Here is a 24,032-nt window from a genome sequence, read left to right as displayed (position 1 = left end):
TTTCTCCCATTTGTCTCCTAATGACAGTCCCCCTTATCCCCTTTGATATTTTCCCCCTATTATCTCCTCGAACTATCACCCCACACATTCCACTATACTACTGATTTTACCCCTTATATATTTTTTACTCTCCTACCATGAGTCGAACCTGGTACCTACCGCTATGAAGTCACTCGCCTTAACCACTACATCACACAGTTCTCTGATGAAATGTCTCAACTTTTTATTTGGAATCATGACTTTGGGTCCCAGTCTCACCTCGGCCAAAAGGCAAAATTTTATCCATTCCACGGTTTTTTAAAGTCAATATTTGGTATGTTTGGACTGCTGGCTGCTGGGGAAAAATTGTATCATCCACCAAATCTCCGAAATTTGAAAAGCAAAATGTTGAAGAAAAAAAAAACCACTGTCGGCCAATCCGGCCCAGCCCAGTCCTCCGAAAACTCTTCGCGGGAGTTGTCTGGGAGGCCGCGGGGAATGCTGGGTCAAAGATGGCGCCAAAGTCGAAGGCATGTGTTGATGTGGGAAGAGTTATTTCATTTTTTACGGATTTACAAAGAAAAGAACCGGATTCTTGTTAACTGTGGAGAATCAAAACTGACTGTAAAATATTCATGTGATGTTAGAGGAACGCAGAGGAGAGTACGAGTGCGTCAAAGAACAAATTTGTGTTCCACGTGCCAGTGTCGTCGAACGTCGATTTTCGGTAAGTTCAAGATTCAACTTGAAATTTTTCTAAGAGAGGGCATGAGACTAAGGTGAAAGAATCTTACAAGAAGATAAAGTCAAAGGTAAATTATGCGATTCTAACCACGGTACATGTACAGCGAGAACTGTTTCTTAACTTCAATTCACTATACAACTGATCAATGGGACGTTCTAATTTTGTCCGCACCTCCCCCCCCCCCCCACCCCCCACCCCCCATGGAGGGTATATTTTGGTAAGGTCTGAGGAGACCCTTTCAGAATCTGCAATTTTCGTCGTAGAAGTTGGGGTAGGAAACGTTTCTACTTTAATTTCTCAAAATTATCGCATTGTTGGAATCAGTAAATTGAGAAAATTGCCCTTGTCGGAATCTGCCTTCTTCCTAATTTAAAGAAAATCAGTTGTATCGGAATCATTAAAATTGAAATTAAGACCTGTAGGAATCAGTTTTTCGCTGGATCCAAGACCTCTCAGAATCTGTCCCTCCATCCCCAGACACAGAAAATTTTTGGAACATCCCAATTTTCGCTTTCCTGCTTCATTGAGTTACCTTGCCTTTGCTTGCAAAATATTTTACTGTTTATTTTTTGAATAATTTTCTAGACAGTGAACCATATAATGGAAATGGAAAATGATTTAATAAAACCTTGGAAGCAGTCGCAGCTACTGCCCAAAGGGGTTTCAGTTCCCAAAAGAGTACCGGTCTTTGTTACTTGTACTAATGAGGAGCACACTACTGTGGAATCCCAAGGTATAAATTATGAATTTCAGTTTGCTATAATACACTGTAGCAAAATCCAGTGTTTCAACCAGAAAATTTTATTTGAGGGCCAAAGTGGCCCCTTTTTAGGGGCCAATTTTTTGGGAAAGGGGCCACTAAATTGAAAGCTACAGAAGGAAAAATGCATCAGGGTACCAAGGAAATAAAGCAGTTTGTTAGGATCTATGATAAAATTTAATAGTACCGTAGTTTCTCGGTTATAAGGCGCACGGTTTTTTCGAGGAAAATCTGTCTTTTCGTGGGAAGTTTTTGCCAAAATTGGGGTGCGCCTTATAGCCGAATATTTTCGCGCAAAAAAATCTAACAACAGCAATTTTACCGGAACTTACAGTTAAAACTAGACAAATAAAAGACACTAAACATTGGTCATTGACTTTTTTAAGATTTGGTGGTTCTGAAAAGAACCGGGTGGCTCTGAAAAGAGCCGTTGTTGTTGTTTTGAAATTTGTGATGTCTAGTCTTCCTCCTCGCTATCCGTGTCAAACTCGTTCTCCAGTTCATCATCTGCTTCCTCCTCTCCAGCTTCTTCTTCGTCCCACACAGCTTCGTCCTCGGTGCCGTCCAGAGCATTCGATATTCCACAGCACTTGAATGAGTTCGCGATCAAATCAGCGGGTATCTCTTGCCATGCCTTTTGGATCCACTGCAAAACCAGTTCTTTGCTCAGCGCACGCTTCTTCCCCGACGGAGTGTAAGTGAACGGACCGTTCACCATCCAAGTCTGGTATTGGGATCGCACCTTGGTCTTAAAAGGTTTGTTGATACACTTGTCCAGGGGCTGCAACACGGGCGTAAGTCCACCAGGAATAACTGCGACTTCTACGTTTCGCCTCGCCAGAAGATCTTTCACGGCGTTTGTCAAATGCCCACGGAATGAATCCCACACGAGGAGAGCTCTTTGGTCTGGGGTGTACCGAAGATTGCGTCGAATCCACTCCATTACTCCTATAAAATTAATAAGAAATACAGTCTTAGAATGCTAGAAAGCTTTATTATCAAGGCGGCATTGTGTTAAACAACTGCACGAGAAAAGCTAACGACTTGAAATTTGCATACGCGCGTACGTGCTAAACAGCACGTGCTAGGTAACACGATACGTCAACAATGAAATTCGAATCTCGTTTCTGAGAAACAAGAAGTTTACTCGTCTCGCTCGCTTGTCGAAAAGATGCTGCTCAGAATAAACAGTGTTTTAGCTTACCGTAAGTGCTTTTTGAAGGGTTTCTACTCAATAAAGTTTCTTTTGAATCCGATACTAGTACGAAGGATCCGTGCATTACAAGAGAACAATCCTTAGGCCTACATGATGTAGTCAATGATCAAGGGTTTGCAATGCATTATAGGGCAATTTCAAACACGCTCAGCCAGTCAGAAGTTTTCTGATATGAGAGAATCAATACAGCAAAGCAAAAGGACGGATTGACTTCTTTTCTTATGTTGAATGTTTTAGAAGCAGCGATCTTTCAATATGATTTTTCTAGAAGGACATAATGTGTGACAAAATAACCGTTACTGGTCGTCAACACAGAGAAATGTAGTTGCCATTATGCCGTATTATGGCGACCAAACCAGAATTTTTGGTCACCAAGGATGAAATGCTTGTTGCATGGGCGACTGTATCGATCACAATTTCGAGCTCTGGGATGGCTTTTAAAATATTATGCCTGTGTTAAGCCTGCAGTGTTGTACAAGGAAAGGGCCAAATTGCCCCTTTTTTCGTTTTTCTGGGGGCCATCTCTGATTGTAACGTGGGATTCCCGCAATGGTGCGCTCTGGCAGAAACACTGAAAATCTATGTGAAATATGTGGTATCTGTTTAAAAAAACTGACAAAGGACACAAATTATGTATTGTGATGTATGCTGGTATAATTTGGTTCTTGTTATTATGGTAACTTTTCTTTTACCAAAATACTATAAATCCTCAAATTAGCGCGCCCCATCGAATAAGTGCCCCCTTTGAATAAGCGCCCCTCCTGTTGGCCAAAATTTAAAATAAGCGCCCCCCTCCCCTCCCCCCATTTTGTGGACAAGTAACGAGACATCAAAGATGTGTAGTTTTCGTCATGTAGTATTAGATTTGCATATTGTTTCAGTTTGTGAACATGTCGAGTTTGGAAAAAAATTACAAGTACTAATGGTGCAGTGATTATGCAGCTTATGTTGTTTATGCGCAGATGATATATTTAAAACATAGGCACGCAAGGCGTGCAAGAGTTATTTTTTTGTGAACTATAAGTCTCGGAGATAGGAGCATTCGTGGAACTGTTTACAGTAATGATTTGGTTGATTTGACAAGTGTTTTTGGTTGCGATGTACAGCAAGAAAGAAACTGGGAGTTTATGCTATAAATACGATGTTACATCGGTAATGGTAAGATAACTAAATAGTAAGCCATAAAATGTTTGACTGAACAAACTACAGTAATCTGACACGTCTCCAGATTAATGTAGATACCATCTTATTTTCCAACAGGCAATTTTATTCGTTTTTTGATACAACCCACACTGTGATAGGTCTGACACGCGCACATGCATAACTCCCTCACTCACTGATCACGTAGCCCTTCCCCCGGGGGGGGGGGGGAACTCCCTTATATGGGCTATATAGGTCTGTGCGGCCCCGAAGGGTATGGTTTTTCAGCCGTTTTGGTCATAAATAGGATATCGATTTTAGCTGATTTTGGCCATTTTGGTCATAAATAGGGTATAGTTTTTACACTCTAGCCTTGATATGGGTATGCTTTAAGAAGAAGCCACTTTTTAACCGCGCGGCCATGGGCCGAGCGCGGTTCTAGGTTTACCCGTGGTTTATTATTATTTTTTTTTTGTCGGTGACCAGACGCAGACCTCCGCTCGGCCAAATTCCAAGTCACGCAACATGTGATGTTTTTTCCGCCAGAAGCTGTTAAAACATTAATACATGGATAATTTTACGGATATTGTTTCCTTTGTTGTGGGTAAAATATATTTTCTTTTGGTTTTATCGAAGCATTGGATTCAAAGGGAATAATAAATACGCTAAAAAAAGGTATTACGTCAGCCATGGAATGCGTTGACGTTGTAGCTTTCACTTTCGCTGCGTGACTAATAAGATCATGTTTACTTTGGAAGTTTATTTCGCCAGAAGCGACGGTCATCAATTTATTTGCAAGTTTGTGAGTATTTCTTGTGGTTTTAGGCAAATGAAGTAAATTCTTTGGCTCTTTCATCGCAACGAGTTCATAGATCGGAAGGAAAATGAAATATTTGCAAGCCAAGCAAAGAACATGTCAGGACATGCAATGATTACGTCATTGGTAGGGAAATAACCACCGTACTAAAGATAGCCGTCGATAACGCAATTCTTGAATAATGTGACTCGTGTGACTTCTTTGCTAGCCCTTTACTCAAGGAAAAAATTAAATTTAAACTTGACTTTTAAGAAAGAAAGCTGTTGTTAATAGTGTTCGTATCTTCATGCCCATACATATCCCAAAGAAAGTTCCAGATTAACACTATTACGTCATCGGAGATTTTGCAACAGCTACGACTGATGGTGCAATAGTACAGTCTGTGTTGATCAAGTGATGTGATGTCTACAGTAATCAATGAATCATCAAGGATTACTTTCGAATGTGCACTGCGTTGCGACTGTAGTGCTAAGAAAACAGTTAAATTTTAAAAGCGCGGTTTTAAGATCTAACAGATCTTCTTGTTCATCATTATCGAAAAGAAAATCAACAAAAGCCCTTCACAAATTTATATGTTTACGGTAATTTAACACTGGTTTGAGCTAGGGAGCTAATTATCACGCAGTTCTGAAACAGGGTTTTGATTTGAGGGTCAGGTCGTAAATAGGGTTTCGAATTTTTGGTCAGGTCATAAATAGGGTAAGGAATATCGCAGATTTTGGTCATAAATAGGGTAAGGGCTTTGGGAAGCGGGCTGCACACCCCCAACCAATTTTTCTGGGAGTACCTCCTCGGGAGCCCTTCCAGCCCCCAAGAGGAATTTTTGCTCAAAAATACTCAAGTTAAGAGTAAGTTTACCCTTTTTACACAACACAACGCAACAACACTACTTCACCGAAAATTTAAAGAAAGAGAAAAAACCTCTCTGACACGTTGAAAGTCTGATTTAATTAAATTGCACTTTAACTTGGTGCCACACAGTCTTCAAAGAACATTTGAACAGTTTTCATACTTTTTACCTTTAAAAAATATCGGACTGAACTGAATGTCATAAAATGCCCATCAAATAAAAATATTAAACTGCTACTGCAGAGACGTAAAAACACTCTAGAAAGGAAAGCTTCTTTTTTGTTTAATATCCTGGGAACAATAGCCGATAACTTGTAGGCTCTAATTGAATTTACTCCCATATGAAAAACAAAAGTGTCGAGTTACCATTTGTAACTAAAAATAGCAAACATCTCGTGGGAACAAGTGGCGACGATTCATCAGCTCTAATTGAATTTACTACCTTGTGAAAAACAAGAGTGTCAAATTACCCATTGTAACTAAAAAATAAAAATATCTCATCATATTTGCATGCAATAAGAACAAAACAATCGTTACCTGCACTTACTATTGTGGACATTAGAACTGCTTCAAATCTAAATAGTCTCGTCTCCTCTAAAACATGTCCTAAGAACTAGACCCGATGATTCGTGACCTCTAATTGAATTAACTCCTTGTGAAGAACAAAAGTATCAAGTTACCCTTTGTAATTAAAAATAAAAATATCTCGTGCCATTTGCCTACTACTCATGAACTGCCTCAAAACTCAAGACTCGTCTCGTTCATAACTAGCCACCATTACACTGAAAATTATGCACTCCAAAACAACCCAATGTACGTATGTAACTGTCACACTCCCCTCCAAACTGGACTAAAAATCACAAACCGACAACATACACGTCACTCTTTATTTTTCAATTACCAAAGTCCTTGTGTTTATACATACCTTGTGTTTCTCACGTACCATTTACCTTTACAACAAGAAATTTGATTGGCTGTTCATAGAAGATCCAATCTGATTGGTGTGACATACATACATCTCTCACTCACTCACTCACTCACCCATTGACCTGTCCATAACATACCCGACGCGCCGACTAAGAGGTATTTTTTTTTACAAAAAAATAACTCAAAAATGATCAGGTCAGGCCACAATTTGGGAAAAAGAACTCAGAATTTTTATTGAAACATTGTAAGAAAGTCGTAATTTTCAACTCATGCTACAACTTTGCAGACTCTAGTCAGGAGAAGGCTCAGAACAGAAGGCTCTAGAGAGAAGGTTCAGAACAGAAAATCAACAGATTCTTCTGCTTCCCCCAAAACATCAAAGAAGGTAATTTCCATGACATATGCATTTCTACCTTACTGTAATTATGTACTGTCTACATGTCAGGTGCTTCATTAACATTTTCAGCAGAAGGGCAACTGGTTTTCATAGGTAGGCAAAACTTTTTTAACTGAACTTCTTTATAAAAAAATCTTTCCTCTAGATGATCAAACTAGGCAGGCAAAATATATATATATATATATATATATATATATATATATATATATATATATATATATATATATATATATATATATATATATATATATATATATATATATATATATATAAATGATTAATGTGTTAGCTTAAGTTTTTCAACTGGAACATAACCTGTCCCTCACTTCCTGATTATTCATATTGTCATTTAATTAGAATAAAGTACCACAGTGGCTACACTTGCTCATTTTATTCAATCCATCCAAAAAAAAAAGAAACTAACAAAAATGTATTAAAAATGTACTGATCAGAGTTTATGTGGTGACTTTTTTGTCATTTTGATTCCATAGCTTTCTTGCAAATGTTCGATAAGAGAATATTTATTATAATTAAATAATCTTTTGCTAAAGACAAATTTGCGAGTAAGCTGATTTAAGGCATGATGTTTCTTATTAACAGTCTGAGAATGTTCCTTGCACATGATAACAAAAGAAGGGTTCTAGCAAAAACCATGTTGGAAACGCAACAGACAAATCCAGTTGTACACAAAGAAGTGGAAGTGCCAAAAAATACTGCAGGGATTGTTTGTTTGTTTTGTTTTTATTATTTCCTCCATTCATTATTATATCACAAAGATATTTTTTATATTATAAAGTCATTATTATATTACAAGATATCTTTCTTTAAAGATATTTATTTAAAGATATTGAATAAAGCAAGAAATGGAGAAGGGCACAATATAGTAAGGCCCTAATACTGTTTAATGAACCCCAAGTTACAGTTGGCTAGTTTCTTATTAAGAATATCAATAATCTTTGTTAGCTCAGTGGTATTTTATATGTAGTTTATCAGTGCAGCTTCTATGTATATTACTGCACCTTGTTCACTCGTGAAGCTTTTAAAGATACACTGTATATTGTTCTCATTCTGTCCTTCGATTTGCTAGCATTATTGCCTGGGTGACCCCAATTACAGACTGTTGCATCTTAACGCTGACCTCCACAGACTAAAGACACTGTAAAATACTAAATAAAAGTCAATCACAAATTAAGATTGTGATTCAGTTTTTAGTGAAAAAAAAAGAATCACGTAACTCACTGATTGTTTTTCTACTAGCAGATGAAAGTGTCAGGGAAAAAGTACAAGACAAAGAACTTGTCTTATCAGATAGTGAGACTGATGGAAAAAGTAAGTACAACATTGACAAAGAGTTTAATTGTAAACTACAATGAAGGACTACATTATTTTGTAAACACCTCTGCTCATCTAGATCTACGTTCCTGTATAGGCACAATAGGCAGTTGTTGAATTTAAGTAATCAGTACAGCTGACTCCTGACAGATACTGCAAATCCACAAATTAGTGCTTCCCCTCAAATAAGCGCCCCCTTTGAATAAGCGCCTCTTCTGTCGGCCAAAATTTAAAATAAGCGCCTCCCTTTGAATAAGTGCCCCCCCCCTCCCCCTGTTTTATGGAAGATTACTGAGACCTCAAAGGATGTATAGTTTATTGACTCATTCAAACACTGCATGTTGACCATCACAACAGATCTCACATAGTTCTTCAAACTCAACTGAAGGGAGAATAGAAGAATATACTTCGAGTTAGGGTGGTCAACTTCATTGCCATGAGTCAGACGAGTGGAAACACGAGTCTGACAAGGCGGAGGCTATATAGCGTCATACGTAGTGTGAAGGTTTATGCAGCAGGTTACCCAGAAAAATTATCAGATTTTCTCAGCTCAATTTTGTGTAAGTGAACCTTTCTGGTGCTGTGAGATTTTTTTGGCCATATTAGGATGCAGGTGGATGTTGTTGATATTTGGGATGAGCCAATCAGAACACTTTTTTTCCTTTGGGATGTCACAAGGCTTCAAAGCGTGAACAAGATTATTCTAGGTTGTTTTTCAGTGTTTAGTCTTTCTGGCGCGGGATTAATCGTTTATTTCGGTTTATTTGCTGAAATTTTGTTTATTTAAGGTGTACAAAACTTGGATTTCTTATGTTTGCATCGCATAATTGATAGGCTCATCAAGACCTGAGTTGTTTTCTGGAATGGACTCGAGTGTGTGTTGTTTATTCGAGCCAAAGCACTTTTTCATTGTCAATTGTCAAAGGAGTCAAAGGAGCTCAAATTGAACCAACGAGTGCACTTTGTGAGTAGAGTTCTGAAAACTTCAAACAAAACAAATAATAACATTTGTGTCTAGATACCCAGCAGCCGGGAAGTGTTTCCAGAAAACTAGCCTACCCAGCAGTCTAAAATTAATGTAGAAATCTCACAGAATAACTCATTTAATTCTTCTTACAGCTGTACAGTAGATCTTTGTTTAGCAATTTCAAGCAATTCCAACTATTGTTTTAGCTTTTTACGAGCTTGGGCGTACCATGAAATCTTGAGGTTTTGACATTCAAAAATTTTCGTGCTCTGACTCTGGAGTCAACTCTTGTAGAATAATATCTTCAAAAATCACAGTTGAAACCGGCTCTGAGAGTACTCAATATTTGTTGAGAAATGCCAAGCGACTCTAAATAATGTTTTGGTTTTGCAGTGGATGAATTGTCTAAGCCTCGGCATACTATAGAAATCTTGACTCGTGGTCATGGGCATGGTTGTTCCAAAAACTAGATACCCGGTAGTCAAAAATTCATAGATAATCAATTCCAGAAAAAAATCATTGTTAGTATCAATTGAAACCTCCCGAGGGTATTTGAGTATATTTTTTATCATTGTTCAGAAACATCAAGTGATTTTATACAATGTTTTTGGGTTTGCAAGTCACAAATTGTCTCAGCTTTGTGTGACTCACCGGCCTGTTTTTTCAAAACACTATTTACCCGGCAGTCAGAAATTATTTCCATTTTTCCTCCGTAATTTCCATTTGAACCTGCTGAGAATGCTTGACCTCTACGTAGAAATACCATGGGATTTCAAACTTATCAGGCTTCTACATTGAATTGTTCACTTGGCCTCGGCATGGAAGCACATAACACGACGAAAGTTTGCCAAAGTTTGTGTGACATTGTTGATAGGTATTGAGTGACCGTGTAGATTTGCAGTTCTTAGAACTGTTGGCTAAGCTATGGTAAAAAGCAGCTTATTCAATATTCGATGGCCAGTTTTTAAAGTATGTTTATGATACGAATTTAAAAAAATAAAACATTCAAAATAGTCAAGTACTAGCTCATGGTTTAAAATTTTTCACTTCCAGGTATCTGGTTTTTGATCAACCATGGCTGTGTGTTGAGATTGAGATTTCATATGTAGTGCTGAAGCTAAGAGAATTTGTCCGCTACAAAACCAAAACATTATTTGAAGAAGCTAGTCATAAAAGGGGATAAGTGACGATTTTGGTTGTTTTTTTTTTTTTTTGCTCCAAATTAGCTGAAATTTTGCATGTGGACTTCATTTCAGCTGAAAGTATTGCCCTGTATTTTTTTTTCGCTGGGTTGCTCTTCGTTTTCGAGAAATAACGTATGCAAAAAAAGGCACTTCTCCTAGCGGCATCTTTTTGTCGAACGCGAAACAAAAGAAACCTTTTGTTTTGCTGGACAATGAAATCAACGAAGCGTCACATTAGCCGCTCGTTGTTCGCACCGATACAAGTATCCCATTCATAAGAAAATGCTTACTTATTCATATTGTCGTGTTAGTACAGGCGATTAAAGCGCTACGCGGATCGAGAGCAGGTACATTAATAGTGAGTCGAGTTCGACACGACGCTGGCCCCTCTTTTTTTGTTTTGTTTTTTTGTTTGTTTGTTTTTTTTGTTGATTTCTCCTCTTCTTTTTGAAACCAGTGCTAAAATAAACCGTTCGAGTTCGCATCGAAATACACCTTCGATTAATAACGTTCGGTGTGTATCGAAAGATTCACCCATTTATCGATGCCGCCGTCGATAAACTTCTCAAGGTCTCTTTTTAAAGTGTAGTTTGAACATTTGAGCGTGAAGCGTTTTCAAAATGCGAATATCAGCGACGCTAGTTGTTCGAGCCAATACAAATATTATATTTATAAAATTAACCTAGTTTGGTTACGTTGTCTCCTTAGCACAGTCGATTAAAGCACTGCGCGTCGCGTAAGACAACATTTTGTCGTGAGACAAAACATCAGCCCCTTTTTCCCCTGTTAATTTCTCCTCTTCTTTTTGAAACCAAAATATTAAAATAGCCCTTACTATCGCTGCTGCTAGTGCATCAAAATACACCTTCGATTAATAAAGTTCCTTGTGTATCGAAAGATTCGCCCATTTATCTGTGCCGTCGTCGATAAACTCTTCAACGTTTTTTTTTTTTAGAGTGAAGTTTGAACATTTGAGTGAGTAGCGTTTTCAAAAAGCGAATTCAATGAAACAAAATCAGCGACCCCTAGCTGTTCGAGCCTATACAAGTATTATATTTACAAAATTAATGCCCTTTGATCATGTTCGAATAAACTAATGTTATGTCCTGAGACCGGTTCGACACAACGTCAGCCCCTCTTTTTCCTGTTAAGTTCTCCTCTTCTTTTTGAAACCAAAACATTAAAATAGCCCTTACTATCGATGCTGCCAGAATAAACCGTTTAAGCCCACCTTCGATTAAATAATAAAGTTCCGAAGATTTATAGACCGATTTAAAATTCTGTCACGCGTCGATAAACTTCAAGGTCTTTTTTTAAAGTGAAGTTTGAGCATTTAAAGCGGGCAACGTTTTTAAAAATCTACAACTTGAAAAAGGCAATGCGCTCTACGTCACAGAGAACAACGAAAACTCCGACAGCGACATGTAATCGACGATAGCCTAAAATAGATTACGTTAGCTTGAGTTCGAAAACCGAACGTTCGATGTGATGCCCTGGGTATACCTTAACCTTTCCCTCAACGGTAACACTAGCCAACAAAACGAAGAAACCTGCGCTAGTTATAGCCAAGTCATTTCTCGAAAACGAAGAGCAACCCAGCGAAAAAAATTACAGGGCAATGTTTTTCAGCTGAAATGAAGTCCACATGCAAAATTTCAGCTAATTTGGAGCAAAAAAAAAAACAACCAAAATTGTCACTTATCCCCTTTTATGACTAGCTTCTTCATTTAGAATCACTTGGCTACCGCAAGAAAGTTGTTCTGTATGTTTATAGGAAATTGGGTTTCTTTCTCAAAATTAGCTTGTTTGCAGCCTCTCTATTTATGCATGCCAAAAAAACAAAAGCAGCAAAGCGAGCACGAAGCACGTAGGGCAAGGGGGGGGGGGGGGGGTGGGGTATGTGAGCAAAGTGAGCAATAAGTCAAGTCAAGTCTTCAATTTGTGCTGGCGTCCAGTTAACTCCCGACTCTATCCATGCGTTCAACAATGGAATAAAAATACAAGAAGATAGAGGGCTGTGAACAGTCTACTAAAAGTTGCTTAAGGACGTTCGCGCTAATTGTTTCTGCGCATCCTTACCGCACACGTAAATTCACACGCTACATCATGTATGAGAGTGCGTGCTAAGTAAAAAAATGAACAATGATAGGGCAGATGGCCATTGCCATGGCTTTGCCTGGATTTAACGATCTTGGATGTTCAGTGACCCCTACTTTTCTTTCCAGAAACAGATTTTATTTACCATTATCGCCACATGGTCCAAAAATGAACAAAAAAATCAATGTGGGAAGTTAAAAAACATGGTTGACCACGTTCAAAGTGTGGTCATGGTGCTAGGGAATGGTTGTCTTGACATGAAATTCTGAACTCTGGTACCTTTCCTTACAGGATGGGTTCAAAAGTGAACGGTGCTGCACCATTTTCTCTACACTAACACCAGTGGTCTCATTGAAGATGTACTAGAGAATCTTCAACATGGAATTCAATCTTGGATGTGGCCTTCCATGATCTGGCACGTGCTCAGAGTGTGATTCCCTCTGCTTGGCTATCTAAACAAGGAATGAGGAAAATGAGAGGGAAAAATGGAAGAAGGCACCAGGTGGACATTAAAGAGGTGTGTAGCTTTGTATTCTCACATACATGTGCGTGACATATAATCATGTAAATACCTGGTATTGTCTAAAGCAAGGTAAACTCTTGTTCACATGCTGATAAGCTGCTTTGATTATTGGAATAGTTTGCTATATGGGCTGCCTAATTGCCTGTGTAACAAACTATTAATGGCCATATTTACTATTACAGTAAGCATATGTGTGTGGCCTATCATCAAGCTGCAAAACTGAGCAACATGGTTGAGGTGATGTTCAGAGATTATGAGCATGAAAGATTGGTACACCTTAAAATTGGCCTGAGTTCAAACTTGCTGAAACGGTTCTGAGTGAAATGGACTTCATGTGAAACAACCACAATTTTATTATTTAAAGTGCACCTAACCCCCAAATTTTTTTTTCGCTAAAATGAATCCACTTACTGTTACAACTAATTCGGCGAAAAAATTTTTGAATTTGGTTGAATCCTCAATTTGCTATGGCCGGCCGAAAACGCGAAAATCGCCCTAAATCGGCGCCATTTTGTTTCACGACCGAGTTCTGGGGGGAATGGGTCCAGCGGCAGTTGTGATGTCTACCCAGGAATGAAACGTGTTTCGCCACTAGTCATTTCACTGTAGTGGCGGTGTTGCTCGTGAAGAATTTGCAGCTAAAATGCCTACGAGGTGTGTTGCAGGCGGTTGCAGCAACACCCCAGACTTAGAAAATGGAATAGTGCTTCACTGTATTCCATATTTTGGTGACGATCGGCCACAAGCGAAAAAAAGACGAAAAAAGTGGGTGGACTTTGTAAAGCAAAAGAGAGCGAAGTGGGAGCCTTCGAAGAACTCGGCCATCTGTTCAGTGCACTTAAAGCCAGAAGATTCCCACTTCAGGTATGAAGTTTATATCAGAGTCATCTGAATAAAAACTCATCTCTGACTCTGAGGAGGAAGACATCTTGATCTTCTAGCGAAAATTTGGGCGTTTTAGAGCTAAAATATACAAAAGCGAGTATTCTACACTACGACGTCCAAAGAAGCAAAGAGAAATGACTGAGGGCTGTTCTATTCGGTTCCTGGGTAGACGTCACAACCTTGCTCGACCCAGACTCCCTAAAACGCGGTCGTGAAACATCTCGAGCACGACTTTGGCGGGCCATAGAAAATTGAGGATTCAACCAAATTCAAAAATTTTTTCGCAGAATTAGTTTAAACAGTAAGTGGATTCGTTTTAGCGAAAAAAAAATTTGGGGGTTAGGTGCACTTTAAGAAGTTGAAATTTCCAAAGCCAGTTGGCAATACTTCTTAAGTCTATGTTAAGAACAAAATAAACTATGCAATCTGTTTGCACCTCTCAATGCCATCCCATCTGAAAGTGTCCTTAAATTGTCGGCTTTATGCTCCCTCAAAACTTTCAGAAATGAATAAAGAGCAAATCTTGCGGAAGCCTCCATTGCCTTTGCACATAAATGTTGACACTTGCTGACACAGCAGCATTTCTTTCCTTTGGCATACTATTCTTGGCAGCCAATTGCCGTGGAAAATGTTTGGAAAAAGCAGTGGAAGGGTGAGATGTTTTTCTTGCATTTCTCAGAAAATAGAAGAGGTGTACTCATCTTAATTAAGGATAGCTTGGAATTTGAACTTACCACGAAAAGACAGATTTTCCTCGAAAAAACCGTGCGCCTTATAACCGAGAAACTACGGTACATCTGTGCGGCCTGACAAAGAAGGGCATTTTATTTTTCTTGGGGCATTTTGTTCTTATTTGTGAACATTTATGCTCAAAACAAAACAAGTGAGCAAACACTCCTTTTGATCAAATTAAGGATGCATTGGGCTAAAGTGATATACCAGTAGATGATGACTGTAGGATCATAATTTTTGGAGTTTTTAATGTTATTTTAGACCCTGACCTTGATGGTTTTGTTGGCAAGCCAAAATTGAAGGAATTGGCTAAGCAGATTGAAAACATTTACTTATTGCATGATTTAGTTGACATTTGGAGAGCTAGGAATCCAGAAATAGAATGATTCACTTGGAGACAGAAAACACCGATAATCCAAAGAAGGCTTAATTTTTGGTTAGTTGACAATGATCTGCAAGAGGAGATTGATCAGGCAAATATTATTCCTTCCATTAAGACAGATTATTCAGCAATCCTGTTGTCGATTAACAGAATAGGGGAACAAGTATGTGGACCCTCTTTCTGGAAGTTCAATGGAAGTTTATTAGATAATAAAGACTACAATCATATTAACTTTAGAAAATGTTTACAAAATTGAGATTCTGAAGACCGAGCATGACCTTCAGTATGAATATATTGTGCAAGGGGCAATAATACAGTGTATGTTCAAGGGCCAGGTGGTATGAACAACGGGAGAAAAGTAACAAGTATTTTTTTAAACTTGGAGGGAACTTGGAGAGAACTTGGAGAGAATCCAGAACATTATTAGAGAAGATCAATCTCTGACAACGAATCCAAAAGTAATCATTGATGAACTCGAAGGTTTGTACTCAAATCTTTACCAGGCAAATTCATCAGAGAAAGCGAAACCATGCCAGACTCCTTTCTCAAGAACATGTCTGTACCTAAACTTTCTGAAATGCAGAAAGGGAAATGTGAGGAAAATTTTACTATCGGTGAATGTTTTAATACTTTGAAAAGTTTTCAAAAAAATAAAACTCCTGGCAATGATGACCTTACAGTGGAGTTTTACTTAGCCTTTTGGCCTATTCTTGAAAAACATTTAGTGGTTTGTTTCAATTATGCACATAATTATGGAGAATTATCTAACTCACAGAAACAAGCAGTTATAAATCACTTAATTAGAAAAAAAAGGAAAGACAAAAGGTTGTTTTGTCTTAAACTGCAGGGCAATCTCTGTTTTTAATGTGGACACCAAAATAGCTTCTAAGGCGTCAGACTAGAGCATATTCTACCTGACTTGATTCACTATAACCGAAATGAGTATGTTCTTTTCATTGTTGCAATGAGCTGTGATTGAAAGCTACTTGTGTCCAGTACTCCATCTCCATGTGAATGTCTGGCTGTCAAGTTACAAATGAACAGTCGAAAGCACTGTTGTATGTAAAATTCAATTGAAAAACTTACGGGAATGAAAAAAAAAAATACTGGTTGAAAAATACCAGAGAAACATCAAACATATGTCAAAGTTGGTAGACATCATGTCTATACTATTGGAGAACTAAAATTATAGGTAAGGGTTTCAGTTTGAAGTGAGTTTTCAAGAAATCAAGAAATGTACATGAAAAGAATCTTTCTCAAGACTCCACTTGTGAATTATTTTGATTTCTTTCCGAAAACTTTTTTTTGAAATTTGAGTTACCAAACTTGGGGTGTGGCTTATCTGCGAGTGCGGCTTATTCGCCAGTGTTTATGGTACTGCACAGCTTTCTGTACATCCTTAGCCCTACTTGTGAGCATGATAATACAAAAACATCTTTAGAAGTTTTTAAGGCTAAATTGAAAGCCACTCTTAGCATAGAAATTTTGATTGCCAAAAGAAATAGTAAACTTGTACAACATTTCAAAAAGTGGGATTCCTTTATTCCCGCATTAGTATAAGCAACTCCTCTTTCTATTCTACCATGAGCATAATTAAATAATAATGTATCATGCCATTCAAATTTGAAGCCTGTTTTTGCACACTGTTTAATGAGCTGGTGTTAATTATTAAGTGGTTTGTTCTATTTCCCTGCTCTCTGTATGTCATGTATGACATTAAGTTATTCTTTGATTATTTTTATTATTATGACAGAGAGCATTTATCAGAAGGTTGCAGCCTGATTCTCCAGAAAACAGGAGTGCAAGAAGGCCGTCAGCAATTGGAAAGGAAAGAATTAAGAACAAGAGCATGGAAGGTGTAGGTGTTACAGTAATTTTTGCAATACTCAACATACCATACCCTTGACGCCTTGGTGGCATGTAGGGCAGCAAGGTAATTCTTCCACATCTGCCAGTCCTTTACCATCACTTGGTTGTTCCTCCAGATCTTTCCCATTTGCTTCATTTCCTTCTCAACGGTCTTCTGCCACATGATCTTCTGGTGGCCACTCCTTCCCTCTCCCTCTGGAGTCCATTGTCAATATTGTAAGACTGATTTAGTAGTTCTTGTTTTAGCTATTACACTCTAAATTTTAAGTAGTCATATAAATATGGGACACAAGGTTACAGGGTTTTTATCATTAATTTTATTCTTACTTTCTTAAAAGAAAGTACAACTCATTTTTAATAGTCAAGTCTGGGGAAGGAGCCTGTAGTTAAGGTGGGGACAGATGTGATTCAAGTAAGTGGGAAGGTATCCATGACAACCCTGAGAGTGACATCCATGAGCCCATCACACAGACGAAATCAATGTACACTCACTAAGGGAACCCAAATACTTACCAAATTGAATTACTTACTTTGACAACTGTATCAAGCTGCATGGACTATGGGTGTGTGGTATGTCCAGGGGCCACCATTGTGACTAGCTGGCCCCAATGAATGAATAAGGTCTTTATTTCTTTTTGAAAAATGCCAGACTCAGCAGACGTGAGTCTTGACAATCAAATCTTGAATGAAAGCAAGTTGAATATAATTTAAAATCTACACAAGTTTTAAAAGACATCTGTTCATAAATCAATTTTTGTATGTCAAAGTTCTTATCTGGGAGAGCTAGAATTTATGCCCCCTTTTTTCTTAGTATTCTTGACTGTTTTGTGGCAACAAATCTTAAAGTGGGTGGTCTTCTGTGGTGGTGATCTTGCTGAACAAAAGGTGATCTTTCTCTTTAACTAAGGTTGATATTTTGAAGTCAGCCTTGGTGAAATTTCCTCATTGGTAGGCACGCTTACATAAGTTATCAATTCAATCCGATTACTTCTTCCTAGACAGTGAACCCCTTCCATGGATAGCAATCCCTGCAACCCAGACATGAGCTCCTACACAGAGTCATCTAGACAGCTATCTCACTGTGTTAATTGTAGTGGTTAAAGGGGATGGTGAAGGGAGGGGAAGAAAGGTGCTCCAAAGCTCCACAAAAAATCTGCTATGTGACACTACACTGCAGGGCAGGAAAAAATTCTGAAATCCAGTTGCCCAGTTCATTTCAGTTTGTAGTTGCCCCCACTAAAATATTACTTGCCTAATAGGTGCACAATGTTCATGCCTTATCAATTATGTACATCATTTACTGGGTACTGTCTAAAATCCGTGAAAGACTGTTGGTAACAAAATGAGCTTACTGGTACTAAACTAGGTGAAAGATACTGGACAGTGACACAAATGGATGTATTTTAAATTAATCCATGCTTTCAACTCATTGTTTTACTCATCTTTAACAATACTACTGAGGCTAATTTCACTTGCCCACCAGAATGCCAAACTATTTTCACTTGCCCAAGGGGAAAATTTACTTGCCCCGGGCAATCGGGCCTGGGTTTTTTACTGCCCTGCACTGAAGACATCCTACAAACTACTCCAATGGTGTACTCTGAGAGTGCACTAACACTGGATACTGCTTACCAACTCATAAATGCCAGAAGACTTTGGTTGTTTAAGATATTCTGGCATTTTTCTGTTGGTCAGCAGTGTGGCTGCATTTAAGAAAAGGGAAAGAGAAGTGGGAGGGAAAAAGAACACATGTAAACTTATTATAAGCAGAAAGTAAAATCTGGGTTGCCATAGGTCAGGAAATGGTCAGGGAAAAAATTTTCTCAAGGTCAGGGAAAAGTCAGGGAATTTTATTTAGAGTCAATGAAAATTGACATAATTTAACAAGGCTGTTTTGATACCATTGAAGGCTGGAAGAAACATTTGGGGTTACTGTGATCTCAATGATATTTTTCCTTATTAGTCTTTTAATGAACAGTGAAAAGGATTACTGTAAGTTGAGGCCAGAAACCGCGACTAGATCTGACATTCTGTATTTATTTGGTCAGGGAAATTTGATTTTTGTCTGGGAAAGGTGAGAGAATTTTGAAAAGTGATGTCTGTTGCAATCATGAATCTGATAGCAAACTGCACATCTGCAGACAGCTGGGACACAAAGCATTTGATGCCCCTACAAACCGCAGTTACTCGGGTGTCCATGACTGCCACAGCAAGCCACTGATTAACTTTGGCTTGGGTTTAACTGAGCTTAAATTCCATGTAGCCTCATGATGACTCATTTATTTATCTGCCTCATTTATTTATCTACTTGTATTATTGTTATCAATTACAGAACCTGCGTACACCCAGCTGAAGCCAACATAGCGTATTCTATGCCAAGCGAATGTGGACCTACAATTTTGATGTACACCATATCTAAGCCAACCAAGGTTACATACATGTGCATCCCAGAAACAAGTGCAAAATGGAGAGCATTTCAAACTTCCCTGTGTACATATGGATTTTTGGCTGACTCTGAGGTAAGTCTTAAATGTTTGGATGAAATATTTGTTTTGCATTGCAAATTATTCAACTTGGTATTCCTGGGCGAGGTTGTTCATAGCAGGACTAGGTTGAGACTTTTTCAGAGTCCTCTCCAATAATTCTTCCTTGGCCTGTTGGTTTTGTCGTTGTACTCACGCTTGCGACTTCATTGCTCAAAGATTACCCTCTCGCTTTGCTCGAGGGAGATGAATAAGCGAAGGATTAGCAAAGGTCGACTTGTGGCAAGTCTAAACTAAATTGAGTGGTGGTTAGCATCAATTTCAAATTCATCCCTCCACATACTAAAGGTTCATTTACACAAGCGAGTTTTTTTCCGGTGTTAAGTTTTCCTCTGGAATGAATAAGAACAAGAAGGCAGACTTTGAAACACAGGAGGACAGTTTTTGACTTGTTTATTATATCAAGAAATTTTACACCAAACGTTGCCCTGGCAATTTTGTAGTTTCACTTGTGACATTATAAATTAAGGCTGAAACTGTGTGCCAAAATTAAGAAGTAATTTGCCAACCATGGTATAGATTTTATTTATGAGGGACACTTAAAAGAAAGATTTAGTAATCTGAGCACATTAAAAAAAAGTCAGTATTTTGATATTTTATGATGCCAGTGTGATTAAAAAAAGCAAATCTGACTGTGAATTTTCTTGTGAACATTCCTTCAGTGAAATTCCATTGCCTCTTGTCTTTGCTGGCAGGCACACTTAAATTTGACAGAGTGGCTGTAAAGCATTACTTGGCACTTGGAAATGACATATTTTACCAAAAATTAAGAAACTGTCTGCATAACCAGAATTTTTTTTGGAAATTGAAAAAAATCACAATATTAAACACATAAACAGTGAAAACTAATCAGTTTTTTGTTCATGACTAAAAGCCAGGATTTCAACTGAGATGGTTTTAGAGCACTATTTTATTCATAGGCTTTAGAGAACTGGGATTTAAAAACGAACGCAACAACTTACCGTTTAAAATATAACACTAGTGAGTGCCATGCTAGAAATGATCAGTCATCATCATGGGTTGGCTGACTTCAAGAGATCAGCATACCTTTGTTTTGAACTTTTGGGGCTAACAACCTTAAAAATACTCGGTAAAAGTTTTGCTCTGTGAAATATTGTTTTGTCAATAAATTTGTCAAATTTTCTTAGCAATCTTAAATTCATGAAAGTTAGGTGGCTTTGTGCCACACCTACAAAATATTTCAAAAAAATTATATTTTGTCGTGGGGACAAAAATATTTCCCAAACGAAAAACGTCCACTGATGAGTTTTAAAGGTTATTTATCTCAAAAGGATAAAGGGTGTGCTGATTTAACGTCTTTTGACGTCTTTTGACGTCATTAGCAGTCGATAAACACTTTAAGGCTTTTCCACTCAAGGCTTTCCCGGCACACGCAAAGGTCTAATGTAACCTTTATAGTTTGTTTGTGTGTTTGTTTGTTATCTTATTTTTGTTGTGGCCATGAAAGGAAACACTTCACCCCCTCCCACCGGGGGTTTTCCTTTTTGGTTACCGTTTTTACAGGTTGCATGTTTTTTTTTTTTTTGAGATAGTTAACTTTGTTGTTTCTAATGTCAATTTTCCTGTCAAAAAACCAAAAATACTGTGAGGGAAAATTTAAAATATCCCGCGCAACGAGAAAATGAACCAATCAGATGACTGTATTTCAAGACTCTAGTGCGTGGCTGCTGATGTTTGAAAATTTTTAAATTGCAAATTATAAATCTGATAACGGTATGTCGCATTGCTTTTATCGTCCGTATGTTAACCATTCACGTTTAAAAATTTAATTTACAGAAATCTACCAGTAACTTGGCTCATTTCTACGAGAAAGTATCAGGCTTCAGATCCTGTCGTTTGAAGTTGTTATGAAACACAAATACCTGCAACAAGAATTTGACTTGAAGCTCGTGCTTCAAACAAAGATGTCACGGTGTATTGTCAACTTATGGAATTTGAATTCTCCTCAAGGTAAGAACTGATAATGTAGGTTGTTTTTTAATAGTTTTTACCGAGGAACGCCGTATCCTATATTATCATGATCAATCCTAGTAACGGATCCGCGATATTTTTACGTAAGAACTGTTTTTATTACACGAAACGTTTGGTATTATTTTGTGGAGAAAAGCCTTGTGCAAAATCTGTTAGTAACAGTCGAATAAACAACAAGCATTTATCAAGCGTTATTCTTTTGTTGCCCATTGTATGAATATCCTGGAATGTGTCGGTCAAATCGAGATATTTTTAATTTGTGGCGGAAATATTACAACAAAGTGAGAATATTTACTATGAATTTGTTCGCAATTTGGAGTTGTTACGCTCCCTTGCTTATTTCTTCCGTACATTTTTACCGAATGTGCAAACAACAGATACGTTCTGTGTGTACTGTAAAGTGTTTCGTCGAGAAGTGTTGTCTAGAAGTGTTGTCCAAAAACTAGCCGTGTTTTTTTTGTCGCGATAAGAACAGGTGAAGACAAGTCGTTCAAATAACTTTTTTTTTCTTTTCAGGTACAAACGACGATACTGTGGAGCTGTAATGGAGCCATCCATAACACGATTACTTCAGGTAATTAAAATTGATTTAATTCGTTGTTCAGAATTTCATTTCTGCCGACTGTTTGCTGTTCATGTCTTTTCAATGTCATTTCCCAGAATCTTGTGGTATAGCAAGACAGTATTCCTGATTGATTAATTTTTTTTTATTCTCTATACTTGTTTGCTTGACATTGTGTTGATATTTTAAGAGGAAATAACTTTTTGATCACTCGGAAGTCAGTGTGAAGAGTTAATATTTCAAGCTTGCACTGCGTCTTACTCGAATGTAAATGAGCAGACAAAGTTTGTTTTCAAATTGTGTAAATTACTTGTGAAAGTTAAAATGCTACAAGGAAAAATATTGCGAAAATATTCAAACGCGTATCTGAAGGAGCCGAAGATGAATGTTTGTCAAGAGAACATGAAGCAATTGCTTTGGTTTAATACATAAACATTACAAGGCATGTGAAGTAAACATTTTAAAATTTCTTGCAGGATTTCTGGTGTCACGAGCAAGACAGCAAAAGGATAAACACAGAGACACTGAAGCTGGCAAACGGGAACTAAATACTCTGAAGACAGACGCTGGAGGAAACAATAAGGACAAAACGTTGAAGATAACCCAACGACGCAAAGTAGGATAGATATTTAAGATCGCTAGGGGTTTTTCTTTTTCTCGGATAAGTAAGAACAAGAAGGCAGACTTCGAAACACAGGAGGACATTTGTTCTAGTTTCAAACAGGTTTATTTTCGCTGTGTTCTACGGCTCGTAAAATTTATTTACTGATTCCAATTGTCTTGTTTGATACACTAGCCAAAGTCTCGAAATTTTAACGTGGCAGCTTTCTGTAGGGTTAGGAAACGATTTATTTTCTTGTTTGATACACGAGCTAAAGTCTCAAAATTGTAATGTACCAAGTTCTTAATCTTTTCGAATAATAAACGTTTTCTCACAGGAAACTCGTACACTGTGTAGCTGGAATAAGTTTGTAACTAAAAGTTTTCTTCGCGCTTTAACGCTCTTGTTTGAAATTTGACGGAGATTATTACTCATGAAGACCCATGTCAATTTTTAATTTTCCCGCCAAAAAACTTAGAAAAAATACGGGCGCTTAAAATACGCATGCGCCAATTTTTTTTTTCAAAAAAAAATCATCTTATACTTTATGTACTCCGTTTAAAAATTTTTATTTTTCCCGCCAAAAAACTTAGAAAAAATACGGGCGCCCAAAATACGCATGCGCCAATTTTTTTTTTTTTCAAGTATATTAGTAAGTTAATATTGTAATATCAATAAAAGTTATTTAGTCTTTCTGGCCTCTGTTATTTTATATTGCTATTAACAGAAGTCAATAAAGTACAAGTGTCTTCTTTGTAATCTTTATTATCTTTAATAAAATATTTCATTCAAACAATAAATACAAGCAAGTGTTTTGCGTTTCAATTAGTTTTATTCAACTTGAATAATTCCTTAATTAATTGAGTGATTTTCCATTAAATTAATTACAAAGGTGTCATCAAAAAATTTGCCCTATATATACTAAGACTTTTGGCGGGAAAATTTGAAAAAATTTGCACAGCGTTTCCCCTGGCAACTTTTTTGACAAAATTTTTAAGGGGGTACCCCCTTGAATGATTTTCCCGCCAAAAATGTGATACACCGTCTTATACAAAAATTTGAGATAAAATTTTTGCACAAGATGGAGTATTACACGCTAACATTACATGAAATAGTATGTCCTAAAACGCCGAACAGCGAGAAATATACAGAAATGAGAAGAGCAGATAAAAATTAGCACAACTGCAACTTTTGAACGCACTAGGTTGAACACTGAGAAGATGAAAACACTTTTAAATCGTAACAATTAAGAAAGTTTATATCGCGGGGTAAATTGAGCCCAACTATACAAGTTCTCTTGATCATAACGAGTCAAAAAATGTTCTCTTCGTGTCAACATCCAAACCAGCGTGCTGAAACGTTGCAGTTGATCTAATTTTAATCTGCTAATTTTTGCCCGATCTTCTCATTTCTGTAAACGGATTTCCAGCTGCTCGTCGTTTTAGGACATACTATTTCACGTAATGTTATTACACTACATTATATATCAAGAAGGTAAATAGGCAAGCCATCAACTTGATTTGAACTATAAAA

General features: G+C 37.5%; 1 protein-coding gene across 6 annotated transcripts; it reads left to right on the top strand.

The window, feature by feature from the left end:
* The first annotated feature begins 473 nt into the window (after positions 1-473).
* LOC110059524 (uncharacterized) lies at positions 474-23,304 on the top strand. Of its 6 annotated transcripts, XR_016203036.1 has the most exons (6): positions 12,766-12,927; positions 16,686-16,790; positions 19,134-19,320; positions 21,142-21,315; positions 21,853-21,910; positions 22,375-23,304. XR_016203036.1 is itself a non-coding variant. In XM_089276046.1 (5 exons), exons 1-5 carry the CDS (start codon positions 620-622, stop codon positions 19,152-19,154), a joined length of 384 nt encoding a protein of 127 aa, XP_089132172.1. In that variant the 5' UTR covers positions 474-619; the 3' UTR covers positions 19,155-19,277. The 6 variants fall into 6 exon arrangements, 5 of the variants coding, with proteins under 5 accessions (XP_089132172.1, XP_089132171.1, XP_089132170.1 ...); XM_089276046.1 differs by lacking the exons at positions 12,766-12,927; positions 21,142-21,315; positions 21,853-21,910; positions 22,375-23,304 and adding exons at positions 474-706; positions 6,720-6,818; positions 8,088-8,159 and having other exon boundaries at positions 19,134-19,277; XM_089276045.1 differs by lacking the exons at positions 12,766-12,927; positions 21,142-21,315; positions 21,853-21,910; positions 22,375-23,304 and adding exons at positions 474-706; positions 6,720-6,818; positions 8,091-8,159 and having other exon boundaries at positions 16,686-16,865; positions 19,134-19,268.
* Positions 23,305-24,032: the final 728 nt, after the last annotated feature.

This window comes from Orbicella faveolata, unplaced genomic scaffold (genome assembly GCF_042242905.1).
Source record: "Orbicella faveolata isolate gen_17 unplaced genomic scaffold, um_ofav_v1 contig_4, whole genome shotgun sequence".
In the NCBI taxonomy this organism is placed as follows: domain Eukaryota; kingdom Metazoa; phylum Cnidaria; class Anthozoa; order Scleractinia; family Merulinidae; genus Orbicella; species Orbicella faveolata.
The sequence above is the reverse complement of the archived record's forward strand: the minus strand, read 5'-3'. Positions and strand labels throughout refer to the sequence as shown.

Bases quoted from the DNA above. Each gene is read 5' to 3' on its own strand.
- LOC110059524 (XM_089276044.1), top strand. From the start codon at position 620: ATGTTAGAGGAACGCAGAGGAGAGTACGAGTGCGTCAAAGAACAAATT. The intron at 707-6,719 runs GTAAGTTCAAGA...ACAACTTTGCAG, and splicing joins TCGTCGAACGTCGATTTTCG to ACTCTAGTCAGGAGAAGGCT. The intron at 6,819-8,087 runs GTAATTTCCATG...TTTTTCTACTAG, and splicing joins CCCCCAAAACATCAAAGAAG to CAGATGAAAGTGTCAGGGAA.